Raw genomic sequence first — 14,424 nt, forward strand, 5'->3', positions numbered from 1 at the left:
ACTGAAGACTAGAGTAATGATGCTGAAAATTCAACTTTGATCACAGGAATAAATTACACTTTACTATATTTTCACATAGAAAACAGCTATTTTAATTTGTAATAATATTGCGCAATATTACTGCTTTTAATGTATTTTTTTATTATTAAATGCAGCCTTGACGAGCATAAGAGATTTATGACTTATGCTGAGATATTAAAAAGGTTGTCAATTAGCACTGCATTATTCATATACTTTACTGTCAATAATTACCTTGAGATGGCTTGTCTTCACGTTTGATCAGTCAGTACGTTTCTGCATTTTATTCAGCTGCTGCTAAAGTAATCAGATTAGCTGCTGCTAATCTGATTACTACGTTTTTTGATGTAACTTTAACGAATTACTGTAACGGATTTTTGTATCCTGATTACGTAACACCGTTACATGTATTCCGTTACTCCCCAACCCTGTCCACAAACTACTGTGTGACCATTGTGCATCTGAGGAGATTACTACAGAGGAATTCTCTCTCTAACAATGTTGACTTTTGATAAAAAAAAAAAAAAAAAACTAAATAAATAAAAACATTCAAGATGTTTACATATTACGGAGCCCCTAAAGGGACCTTTGCAAAAAGAAAAAATTGACAGAGTTTCGCGTGCGCACGAGAAACTTTCGCGTGCTCACGAGAAACTTTCACGTGCGCACGAGAAATGTATCGCGTGCGCACTAGAAACTTTCATGTGCTCACAAGAAACTTTAGCAGCGCACGAGAAACTTATGTCGCACGCGTTACAATTTCCGGTTTGTGTATACTATAACCTATTTCATTTGTGCGTCACTGCCTATGAAGAAAGCGAGAGTATGGATGCACATGAACTAATAAAGATCATGAAAATTATGAAGAAAATGAGAGTATGGATGCACATGAACTAATAAAGCTGTATTTGCTCAAAATCTGGCTTTCTTAGACCAGTTCGTCTAGGATGAATCCAGCTAATTATTCGTTTTAATTTTTTTAAACATGTGCCTTCCTTTATATCTAAAGTCCTTTATGTCAATGGCTCTGCTCGCAATAAGCGCTGTTAGAACTGAATGAAGAAAATAAGCATTTCTCTGCCACCTGTAAGGATGCGTTAAATCTGACAAAGTGGTTTAATAAAGGGGCGTTTGATCTTGTGAAATACGACATTTTAGTAGGCCTACGTTTTACAGTTCCAGTATTTTTATATGGGACAATATTAATATGGCCTACTGCTCTAACGAAATACAAAGTTTTATCATTTTTACTGTTCCAATGTTTTTTCATGAACCATTAAACGTGGCATTAGGACAATGCACACTGAGCCCATTTCCCAGCGCGATTTCTTGGATGCCACTGAGTTAAATTCGTTAAAATGTACATAAGTCCTTGAAATATGACGCACTGCCCTAATGAAAGCCACATTTTGAGCACTTTTTACTGTATCAGCCTTTTTTTTTTAACTTGGCAAAAAGAACAATGCACACAGCCATTTATGTCGCAGTTTCCCGGCCGTCACAGAGAATGCTTTAAAGGAGACATAATATAAACTATATAAACATAATATAAACATAATATAGGCCATGATATAAACTGCCCTACGAAAGCCACATTTCAACAAACAGATCGTTATTAATTCATACATACTCTCATTTTCTTTATAATTTTGAGCAGATAGATCTTTATTAATTCATGCACATCCATACTCGCATTTTCTACATAATTTTGAGCAAATAGATCTTTAATAATTCATGCGCGTCCATACTATCTTCTTCTTTATAATTTTCAGCGAATAGATCTTTATTAATTCATCCATAGGCTACTCACATTTTCTTCATAATTTTAAGCAAATAGATCTTTATTAATGCATGCACATCCATACTCGCATTTTCTGTATAATGTTGAGCAAGTAGATCATTATTCATCCATCCATACTCAAATTTTCTTAATAATTTTGAGCAAATAGATCTTTATTAATTCATCCATGCTCACATTTTCTTCATAATTTTGAGCATAGATCTTTATTAATTCAGCCATACTCACATTTTCTTCATAATTTTGAGCAAATAGATCTTTATTAGTTCATGTGCATGCATACTCTTGCTTTCTTCATAGGCAGTGATGCACAAATGAAATTGGTTTTAGTATACACAAACCGGAAATTGTAGCGCGTGTGCACGCCATAAGTTTCTCGTGCGCACGCGATACGTTTCTCGTGAGCGCACGAAAGTTTCCCGTGAGCACGCGAAAGTTTCTCGTGCGCACGCGAAACTCTGTCAATTTTTTATTTTTGCAAAGGTCCCTTTAGGGGCTCCGTACATTTAGTCCACAAGAAAAGAAAAAAAGAAAAGAAAAAAAGGCTCAATTTATTAAAATAACCCCGTTCAAAAATTTGGGAACTGTTGGGGATCGCCCCACTGAGAGCTGGTGTATATGTTATTGACCGCTGTAGAACTCTGGTCAGGGAGTCGGAGTCATCAGATAGAGTTTAGTCGTTTATTGCACAAGAGTGACCATATACACATAGTAGTGTACTTGAGGTAGTTTTCTGAAATAAATAAAATAACAGAAATAAATACTCATTTTCTAAATATAATCAACAACTTAACAGATTACAAACTCAAGGATAAACATCCTTACATAATGAACTGATATATAAATATGACCAAGAAATATATCAGCATGAGTCAGCAATATTAAATTGCGTAGTGTAATAAAGATTACAAAACCTACCAAATATGAATTATATAGGGAAATTAGACTGTATTATTAATACAGGCAGTAATAATGGCGACCACAAAATGATATTATGTTACTGAGAAATGTTACACTTTAAGCGAATAAGTTTAGTAAACATTAACAATACTAGCCGCGATGCTAGCGGGACAAATCCGCTCGTTAAACAGGATCAAATTACACTCAGAAAGATCGCGAAGCATAAAGGACATAATGAACACTGTAAGCTAATGCTACTGCAATACAGTGTAACCGTCTGCATTAATAACATTATACATTGAATTAAAACTTACTTGTCATCAACTTTCTCTTGCACATAAACGTTGCACTTCAGTGAAAGCATGCGATCTGACTGCTCTGCTGGAGTGATAGTGAATAGGCACTTACGCTAAGCTCGTACACGCAGGAAACACTGCACTACGTTACTTACGTAAGTCATAACTTAAAACGTCACACAAATAGCGAACTTAAACTTAAAAGGAGAGAATTCACAACAGCCGCCCCCACATTTGAGCAGCAAATGGGTAATCAATGGAATTCTCTAAATGTCTTTAGTGTTACCTTCTAGAGTAGGCAACTCTATCAGGCGAGCAACTGGTCTGAGATAAGTTTACCGTCAATGAGAACTTTAGCAGTCTGCACACATCCATCACTACTGGGCAATGTCTTCCGAACTTTGCCTATTGGCCACTGAGCTCTTGGGAGTTGTGGATCTATGATCAGTACAACAGAGTCTACTTCCAGGTTTTCTGAAGCTTTTCGCCACTTCTGCCGGGTCTGGAGAGTAGGCAAGTAATTTCTTGTGAACTGTATCCAGAATTGGTCCACCATGTTCTGACAGTGACGCCACCTCCGCCGTCCCATATTTCCTGGAGCGTACGCCACCTGAGGGAGCGATGCGTCCCGCCGCCCCATAAGGAGAAGATTTGGAGTGATCGGATCAATGTCAGCGACGTCTGTTGAAAAATATCCCAGCGGTTTTGAGTTGAGGATCCCCTCTACCTCTACTAGGACGGTGGACAGGACATCCTCTGTGATAGCTTGGGTTCCGACAGCTACCTGGAGAGCATTCTTTATAGAACGGACCTCACGCTCCCATATTCCGCCAAAGTGTGGAGCACTGGGTGGATTAAACTTGAAGCTAATTTGGTATTCCGAAAGCTGGGTTTTGAGCTCTGGCTCCATAGTGAAGAAAGCTTCTCGTAATTCTCTGTCAGCTCTGCGGAAGTTGGTGCCACATTCAGAACGGATCTCGTGTGGTTTACCTCTTCTGGCAATGAACCGGCGGAGTGCAAGAAGGAAGGCATCTACATCCATTGAATTAAGGAGCTCAATGTGAACTGCCCTAGTTGTGAGACATTTAAGGATCAGACCCCAGCGTTTCTTATTCCGCCTTCCTATTTTGACCAGGTATGGTCCAAAGCAGTCAACGCCTGTTGAGTAGAAAGGTGGACAGAGCAGTCGGAGGCGTTCTGGTGGCAAATCTGCCATTTGGGGGACCTTTGGCTGTGCTCTCCAGCGCTGACAGGACAAACAATGAAGTTGCTTTATGGCCTGGTGTCCTCTGAGAATCCAGTACTGTCTCCGTATCTCAGCATAGACTCTCTCTGATCCTGGGTGTAACAGACGCTCATCAAATTCTTTGATAAGGAGCTTCGTTACTGCGTGTCTTGGGTCCAGCACAATAGGGTGGATTTGTTCCGGGTCTGAGTTTGCCAGCCTCCTTAAACGGCCTCCAACTCTGATCAGGTTGGTCAGTGGATCCCATTCTGGAGCAAGACTGACTAATCGGCTGTGGGCAGGAATTGGTTTCTGTGCCTTGAGAGAAGCAACTTCTTCGGGAAAGCTTTGGAGTTGGCATGCTCTTAGCACAACAGCTTCAGCTTCTCTACTGGTCACAGGCTCACTGTTTGCAGAGTTTGATGTGGCCACCCCTTGACAGGTTTGTTGAGTCTCCTCCACTAGTTCACTCCATGTGTTGAAATGGGTGGCATCAGGGAGGTTGAAAGCAGTTTCAACTGTCATTAGGCAGTAGCAGGATAGGCCTTTTAATTCGGATACTACTTCTTACTGTACAACTTCAGGTTTCTTTGGCCAGTGCTCTGGGTTCTGTTTCAAGAATGGAGGCCTTCGACTCCATCAACTGTGCTCGGCCAGACTTTGGAGGGTTTTACCTCTCGTTATGTCATCAGCGGGGTTATCTTGCGAATTTACATACCTCCATGATCTGTGGTCTGTTAATTCTTGTATCTCACAGACTCATGTTCCAACAAACACCTTATATCGACAGGAGTCTGATTGCACAGTCATGGAGTCTGTCCACAGAACTGTCTGACCGATGGAGAGAGTCATCTCATCCCTCACCAGTTTGGCCAGCTGAGCTCCAGCTAAGGCAGCGCAAAGCTCCAGACGAGGCATAGACTGCTGCCTCTTAGGAGCGACCCTCGATCTGGCCATTACGAAGGAAACGTGAATGTCACTTATGGTTTGAACTGCCAAATATGCTACTGCCCCATACGCTCTTTCAGAGGCATCGCAGAACACATGGAGGGAATTGTGCTGTTCTGCTGCAGATGCGGAGGATGGTAAGTAACAGCGAGGAATGGATACTGCACTGAGATGTTTAAGCTCATTTTCCCAGTTGAGCCAGGCAGCCTGAAGGTTTGGTGGTAGATCTGGGTCATCTCAGTCTCTCTTTTTAGCCCACAGCTGTTGGATGATCACCTTCGCTCTGGTAGTGAATGGTAGTATGAACCCCAGTGGATCATATTGGGATGCCAACACCTGGTAGGCAGCTCTCATAGTCAGTGTTGAATGCTCAATGGGCCGATAATGATAGCCGAGGGTATCGGTTGCACAATTCCACCTGAGGCCCAATGTGGGCTCTATCGGGTCAACGTGGTTTTGAACTAACCACTGCTCTGAGGAAGATGAGCTACCACCACTGGATGACTGCTAGCCCACTGTCTGAGATCAAACCCTCCTTCTGCTAACATGCTGCGTAGTCGGTCCACTGTTTGTTTAGCTGCCGCAACAGTAGGAAAGCTTGTTAGGCAGTTGTCCACATAGAAGCTCTGGTGTACTATATCTTGCAACCCTGGATATTTGGCTTCAGAATTGCGAGCATGATGCTGCAGAGCGAAGATGGCACAGCATGGACTGCTTGTTGTACCGAATGGTAGAACCTGCTACTCGTATACATCTGGAGGGTTCTCACTCTGCAGATCTCTCCAAATGAACTGGAGAAAGGGTCTGTCCTTTGTCAGGAGACGGATCTGATGGAACATACCCTTGATATCGGCACTTACAGCCACATGATGCTGCCTGAATCTTAGCAGGACGCCCAACAGTGATGGTCCAAGCACAGGACCTGGCAGGAGTTGATCATTAAGAGACAGACCTTGGTGTCTGAACGAACAGTTGAAAACCAGTCGTGGCTTGTTGTTATGGCTCACCAGATGGTGGGGCAGGTACCATGACTCCTCTGACTGGGCTGCTTCATTTTGGTTGAGCTTGACAACATATCCTGCCTCGATAAGCTTGGTAATCTCTCCTGAATATATTGAGGCCTTCTCAGAGTCTTTACAGAGTCTCCTCTCAGTACTCCTCAGATTTGCAAGAACGGATTGCATGGAGCCTTTGAGTTTAAGTGCACCTGGTTTCCACAGAAGAGGGGTGGCGTAACGTTGTACTCCCTTTATATTGACTTGCTGCGTTTGGGATTCAAGCAGATCCATAGCCTCTTTGTCTTGCCTAGACCGGACAACCAGTTTCTCATTGCGAAAGGGCAGCACATCCAGTTGCCATAACCGTTCCACATTTCTGTAGAGAAGATCATCTGGGTGGGAGGTGGAGAGGAAGAAACACTGCTGCACTGGTGCATGGTCTGTAGTACACATTGCTGCTCCTTGGAGAGCCCACCTGAGAGCTGTACGGACTGCTACTGGACCCCCTCTGGTGCCTTGGCGAATAGGCTCTTTAGCGGTAATGAGGTGAATTTGGTCTGAACCTATGAGCACCAGCGGACGTACCCTGTGAAATGGATGTAGTGGAACTCCCCTTAGATGCGCATACCGTTTCTGAAGAGTCTGAACAGGGTATGACTGTTCCACCAGATCAAGACCGGAGGCTGTGAATGTTCCCAGCACATGATATTGTTTCTCTGGGTTACCTCTTGGGGAGATTTCAAAGGTGATCTTGAAGCTACTGAGATGAGTAGTGTCTGGTCTGACTGTACAAAGGGCTAGAGTCTCAGGTTCACCTTTCAGCTGGAGCTGCTGGACAGCAGTGGGTAGGATCATGGTACGCTGTGCTCCGTCATCTAATATAGCATAAGTCTCCAATGTCTTTGTTTTATGGTGTAGCAGCACTGGTACTACTTTCAGGAGGACCCTGCCTGATGTAATGGCAGGTAGGAGGTAGATACGGCTCTCAGAGGTAGCTGATGATGTGTCAGTTGCATGAGTTTGGGCCACACCATGAAGCACTTGAAGGTGAATACCACCACAGTCACTGCAGGGTTTCTTTAGGTTGCATACCTCAGGCGCATGGGAACGAGCACATTTCCAACAGCGCTTCCCCTCTGAGATCCACTTACAAAGTTCAGCAACTGACTGTTCTTTGATACTGCTGCATCGAGTGATGTAGTGGTCTTTGCTGGCACAGAAGAGACAGTTGACTTTGGGTGACGTTCTCTTCCTAGTGGCACAGTCTCTGCTCTTGTAGCATGGGGCACGGCGGCAGGTAACGTACCAGATGAAATTGGTGAGTACAAAGGGAGTGAAGTGACTGGCTGTATAGGTACGAAACCGGGTTCAAAGTGCTCGGCCTCTGCAGCAGGTGTACTAGCATTCAGCTGTGTGGCACTCACATGTCTCTTGGCATGCAGCTCAATGTCAGGTGGCTGTGATGAAGGGGTAGACTGACATGAGGGAGGCGGATGTGAAGAAATTACTGAAGGGGACCTTGGTGGTGTTGTGGCAGGCTTTCCATTTTGATCCTCCTCCTCATCTTCTTCTCTCAGGAACGATGTAATATGTTCCATCAGCTCTTTGCGCCGACGCTGTCGTTTTTCATACTGTTTCAGTTTACTGTGAAGCGCAGCCATATCAGCAGCCTCATCCTTTTCCTAATCAGAAATGGACTTCAAGATTTTTCTCAGTGAACTCATGCTTAACAAGTCCGTGGAGCTTGTGTCTGGGTGCTCAGCTTGGCTAGAGACTGGTCGTGACTGACTAGTGGGGCTCACTGCGGCTGCTGCTCCTCTCTGCTCCGCTGGCACCTCTTCTGTAGGTGGGGAGGAAAGTGCAGGTCGGTGATGGCCATAGTCAAGAAGATACTCCTCCAGATGCTTGGGTGTGCGACGCTGCCGTGAGGGCCTGTCTGACGTCTCAGCATGAGGTAGAGAGGTGGCTTGCTCTTCCGATGACATCACTGCAGTAGTCAATAGCTCCGGCTTGAAGGACCAATGTTGGGGATCGACCCACTGAAAGCTGGTGTATATGTTATTGACCGCTGTAGAACTCTGGTCAGGGAGTCGGAGTCATCAGATAGAGTTTAGTTGTTTATTGCACAAGAGTGACCATATACACATAGTAGTGTACTTGAGGTAGTTTTCTGAAATAAATAAAATAACAGAAATAAATACTCATTTTCTAAATATAATCAACAACTTAACAGATTACAAACTCAAGGATAAACAACCTTACATAATGAACTGATATATAAATATGACCAGGAAATATATCAGCATGAGTCAGCAATATTAAACTGCGTAGTGTAATAAAGATTACAAAACCCACCAAATTGAATTAAAACTTACTTGTCATCAACTTTCTCTTGCACATAAACGTTGCACTTTAGTGAGAGCATGCGATCTGACTGCTCTGCTGGAGTGATAGTGAATAGGCACTTACGCTAAGCTCGTACATGCAGGAAACACTGCACTACGTTACTTACGTAAGTCATAACTTAAAACGTCACACAAATAGCGAACTTAAACTTAAAAGGAGAGAATTCACAGCAGGAACCATTGGTTCTTAATACTGTGTGTGGTTACCTGGATGATCTACGACTGTTTTTTGTTTTGTGATGGTTGTTCGGAGTCCCTTGTTTGTTCTGAGCAGGTAAACTGAGCACTGTTCTTCAGAAAAAATCCTCCAGGCCCTGCAAATTCTTCAGTTTTCCAGCATCTTTTGCATATTTGAACCCTTTCCAGCAGTGACTGTATGATTTTGAGATCCATCTTTTCACACTGAGGACAATTGAGGGACTCAAACACAACTATTAAAAAAGGTTCAAACATTCACTGATGCTCCAGAAGGAAACACGATGGTTTCACTTTTGGATAAGTTCACTTTGGCAAGCTGTTTCGAACTCCTGAAACAAACACCAAACAAACTTAATTTTGGCTTGATTTTGTTCACACAGACATCACACCAGTTTGTTCTTTGATTTGAGTATATCGGGGCTTTAAGGGTGGTATAACCAGACTATAGCAATTCTCATTGAACATTTTTTTGGAGGTTAGAAAGCTCTGCAAAGATCATCATAATATGTATTTACATTAACATGAGAAACAGTGAGTTCTGGCAAAGCGTCTGTTTTTTAAAATGAATGTCCAAACCCTCAAGCTCTTCTGGATCTCTCCAGCATGTAGGCCTCCATCCAGGAAAGCCACTCCAGCCCCAGGCTTGCATGCGCTGCCCGTCTGGATCAAAGGCATCGGCAGCCCTGGAAGCTACTTATTACCCCCCACCCTCACCCCTTTACCTCTCCCACATCCCCCCTGCTCAGCCAGCAGTAACCAGATCACTTTGAAGCCCATTTTTTGCCTATTTAAAAAAGAAAGTACAAGAAAAGCAGGGCCTTGATTTGCCACTGGCGACGTCCATTTCACATCCCTGTCACTGTAGAACCTTTGTGTTTCTGAATAGCACTCCTATTCTATGCACCTTTTTTCTCTTTCTGAAGTTCTAAGAATGTACACTGTGACTCAGCACTCAGTAGCTTTAGCTAAGTGATATGTGTTGAGTAACTTTGCTCTTTTGAAATCCTTTTTGCATTTGTTTCTCTTAGGCTGTAGTGTTCTTTCTTTCTTTCTTTCTTTCTTTCTTTCTTTCTTTCTTTCTTTCTTTCTTTCTTTCTTTCTTTCTTTCTTTTCTCCCATTACAACATCTTCAGAGAATTGCTGTAAAATATATTTTATCCCAAGCTAGATATATGAGGAAATGCATAAAATGAAACTTCTGTCATCATATACTTAATCTCATGTTCTTTTTGATGAATGTTCATGCTGCTCTTTTTTTCATACAGTGAGACTGAGTGGGTACAGATTCTGTTTTAAAAGTTTTAAAAATGACAAAAAAGCACCATAAAAATATTACAAAAATGCTCCAAATGACTTTTTTAGCTTATTATTGTGCTATAGTTTAGAGCATGGAAAAGAATAGCATGAACATTCTTCGGAATATACCTGTTCCACTGAAGAAAGACAATCAAAAGGGTTTGAACCACATGATGACAGGGGTGAACTATTCCTGTAATGATATTCCGTGTTATATTGTGGATTGGTAACACTTTATTTCAGTGGTCCACTTTAGACATTCTACTAACTATAAGTAACTTTGCAACTATGTCTACTAACTCATTAGAGTATTAGTAGACTGTCTGCTTAATATCTTCTAACACTTTATTTTGATGAACCCCGATAGACATTCTACTGACTATAAGTAACTTTGCAACTACTGTATGTCAACTTGTTCTATAAGAAAAACATGCCATTTCATTCATTATGACCAACTTTTATTCAACAAGTGCTTGAAATATTAAAGCTCCAACATTTATTTATTGTTTCAATTTACTGGTTGACATTTCTCCAACATTTCATGAACTGGTGGCAGCATGAGTTTAGAGCAGCTGGGCATGACATAAGCACACCCAAGATGGCAGATGTTAGATTCCTTCTTACAGCACTAACACTTCACTCAAGTCAGAGAAAGAAATATAACAAAGTCCAAATAATGGCAGAATATTCAAGCGGCACAGTGCCTCTGAGAGCTTCCAGGGACCCCGCAGCAGCAGGCCTCACACCATGCTGTAATGATCTCATCTGTATGCAGTGCCTTCCTCAAATCTGTGTCATCACAAGCCTTATTTCCCAGCAGGTTTAGAGCTTCTACACATTATCTCTTTTCATTTCTGTCGCTCTCTCTTTCTCATTCACTCCCTCTCTCTCTTTCCCTTACAAATAGTTTGTAAAGTGTTCCTTGGACCCTTGAAATGTAAGAGCATGTGATGTCCAGTGGGAAAAGAGTTACACCTCATTTTAAGGATTGCTGAGCAGGAGATCACCTGTTACAGAGGCTCAGTGGGAATACTGTTTGAAATTAATTGTTTGTATGTGTCTCGTTTTAACAGTTGTCTATATGTTGTCACAAAGTCTGAATGTGATGCGTGATTCTTGTTCAAAATAATTATATGTGTTAAACTGTTTATGAGTTGGTTATTTGATAAAAGTGCTTTATAATCTTACAACTGCATTTAACCTTACAAATTAAACCTAAACAAGACCTAAATAATTTTAAACACGGCTAAACCTTCTTAAACAGTGTATAAATGTGCAATGTGCTAAGATGTCTTTTAAACTTTTAAACTTTAAAGGCAACAGCGACATTGAGCGTTATCAAATGGCTAATAAGAAAATCCCGTTCAAATATACCCGGCCGGTCGAAGATTGGCTACATGAGAAAGGTAACCCTCACAAGACCCTCAGTGTTTTTTTGTTTTGTTTTTTTCGTTGATTTTAATTTGCGTTCATATGCTCCTTGTCATGCCGTTTCGTTATATTTTTGTCCAACCAGGTCTGATCAGTCTTTGCTTAGCCTTTTGCCACTAATTAACCTAAAATGTTCATAATTTACTTCCCTTCCCATTACGTAATATTTTCGTTGAGTATTCTTTTTTTTCTTATTATTTTTATGTGAATTGTGATCCTCTTTTGTTATTTCCATCAGATCATTGACCAGTTAAAGGGACTGGTAACCAAGAATAACAAGTACATGGTTCCTAGACTCCAACTAAACCAGAACTCAATACAAGTCATGATCTTAGTTTTTTTTTTTTTTACTTTTCATTGGAATGATCTTCCATAGCACTAGTGGTAGTGATTGAATAGGCCAAAAACCCAACCATTAATGCAGTACGTTTCTTAAGACAACTAATTGGAGCTGAAATAATAGTGAAATGCCACTTTGCTGACTCAATTGCTAACACAGTTTTATGTTTGAAGCCAGTGATGAAATCGACCGACACCTCTTCACAGTTTCATTCAAAAACAGGATGAAAGGGCGGGGTGACCATTTATCAAATTTACCATTAAAGTCCTCTGGATTATTAAATGCGTTTAAAGGTCATTGCCTAAACTACATAAGATTATTATAAAGTCCCTTTAACACTGTCTAAAGCCACTTTGAAATCCCATTAGTGGTTCTACATGCATGAATCAACATGATATTCCTTTGAAATGTATGAGATGAGCTTTCTTCCTTTGCCCACTGTAATATAGAATTGTAAATGTGTAATAGCTTTAATCGGCCTGCATTTCTATTTCTAACCATATGAAAAGCCATTTGGAATTAACCCTAAAACATTTGCATGAGAAGTACCTCACAGTGAAGACAATAAAGAACTGCTGTAAAAAAAAAAAAAATGCTAATTTTCATTTTTAATGCTATGCTTGGATTTTAAAGCTCGAGTGTTAATGATAAAGTTAATCAATTAGCTAAATATAAAAATACAATAAGTGACATAAACCATCCTAACTGTGTCTTCCTTCACTGGTCTTCCCCTCAGGTCGTCAGCTGACCATTTTTAACACCCAAGCCACCATCTCAATAGGCGGTAATGACCGCAAGCGGCCGTATCAAGGCCAGCTCTCTGGTCTCTATTACAATGGCCTGAAGGTTCTCAACATGGCAGCTGAAGGTCATGTTAACATCAAGATAAATGGCAGTGTGAGACTGGTAGGAGATGTACCTACCAGCAGAAGTCCCTCACGCACCACCACCTCCATGCCCCCGGAGATGTCCACCACCTTCATTGAGACCACCACCACACTGTCAACCACCACTACCCGCAAGCAGCGCTCACCACCCACCATTCAGGTAGGAATCAGGATCATTATATTTTCTCCATTTAGTCTCCTTGAATTAGGGCTGTAGCTTGAGTTCACGGAGCCTGGGGACAAAATTATAGAACTAGCCAAATACACAATTTATTGGTGTTAAGTCGCTGTGGGACAATGGCTGATGCTTTACATAGGAAAAGAAATTCAGCTTCAGCTACAGGAGTGCAAGACAAATTTTGCTGCATTTAGACCTTCAAAGATTAAACAGGTCATGAAAATTTTGTCCATGAACATTTTTTTCATTTTTGCGGCCCAGCTGAGGGGAAGATTATTAGTGAATAACATCTTAAATGTTGGTATGATTCTTACACAAAGCTATCATTTTGTTTTAGAAAATATTGAATATACGTTTGATCATTGTATGCAACTTTTTGTCCGTTTTGGAGCTTGGCGTTATAAATCACCCATCCAGTTTTGGAAAAGAGTTCAGTTCTGCCTAATATCTCATTTTATGTTTCTTAGAAGAAGAAAAAAATAAGGGGTCGGAACGATATAATGGTGAGTGTCTGATGACAATCTTCCCTGGGATTGATCATAGCATTTCTGTCTGTATGTGCTGTTTAGATGCCTTGTGCATTCTGTTGACTATCAGAATGATTTCTTTAACACATTCTGACATGAGGCCAATAAATGTCTAATTGTGCTGACCATTTTATTGATGCTAGAGGAAGAATTGAAGCAACAGTCTTCGTATTAAAGCCATAACTCTCCCTAGGGCATCGCTCAGCGACAGGCAAACAAGACTTATTCTCTCCTCACCTTTAAACAGATCAACCAGAATAAAATAATAACCTCTCATGTCAGCGAGCGTTGACTGCAGCGTGACTTCATCAGTACAGTGGCAACCCACCCATTGATAAGAGCCTTCAAACTCACATGCAGACCATTTCAGAGCATGAAGGCTTTTTTTTTTTTTTACTTTTTTTACCTTTTTGCCATCTATATTTGCAGTATAGACAGGAGCTGGATGTGAACTCTTAAAATGTGAGCTCATAACTTAAAATGTTAACTGCTAAACCACAGCCCTAAATGAATGTTATTTATCATGTTATCATATAAGCAAGAAGGTTCTCAGTTCAGTCATGGCTAAGTCAGGTGGCCATTTTTTGTGGATTCTGCATGTTCTCTCTATGATGGCATGGGCCAACTGAGTACTCCAGTTTCCCCCACAATCCAAAGACTGGTCCTACAGACAATTCTACGGGTTAGGTGAACTAGAGACTGCAGTAGTTCTGAGTGAGAGTGTGAATTTGTGTACCTGTCTGTGTGTTTGTGATGATGAACATGTAGGCAATCATCACGTGAACATCAGTTCACAGTGTTATTGTGTATTTATTTAAGGGTTATGTTATGATTTGACATGGGTTTTCATATGTTCATTGTTTAATACATTTCTTAGTCTAACTTGTCTGTCTGGTCCTGTATTTGGGAGCATCATGATGACATCGCGTGAATATCACCAATTACTCTTAATTAGCGATTATACCATTTATTGGGACAG

General features: G+C 41.2%; 1 protein-coding gene across 21 annotated transcripts in view; it reads left to right on the top strand.

Annotated features, from left to right (window-relative positions):
• The window catches only part of nrxn3b (neurexin 3b), a 375,053-nt gene that overhangs the window by 329,721 nt on the left and 30,908 nt on the right, over positions 1–14,424 (top strand). For 16 of the 21 annotated variants that reach the window (XM_051875968.1, XM_051875950.1, XM_051875962.1 and 13 more), the window contains 2 exons: positions 11,399–11,488; positions 12,590–12,900. In XM_051875968.1, the coding sequence (XP_051731928.1) occupies positions 11,399–11,488; positions 12,590–12,900 (401 nt within the window). The remainder of the gene's footprint in view (positions 1–11,398; positions 11,489–12,589; positions 12,901–14,424) is intronic. The other 5 variants (XM_051875959.1, XM_051875961.1, XM_051875965.1 and 2 more) reach the window with 1 other exon arrangement.

Source organism: Ctenopharyngodon idella, chromosome 20 (assembly GCF_019924925.1).
Source record: "Ctenopharyngodon idella isolate HZGC_01 chromosome 20, HZGC01, whole genome shotgun sequence".
Taxonomy (NCBI): Eukaryota; Metazoa; Chordata; class Actinopteri; order Cypriniformes; family Xenocyprididae; genus Ctenopharyngodon; species Ctenopharyngodon idella.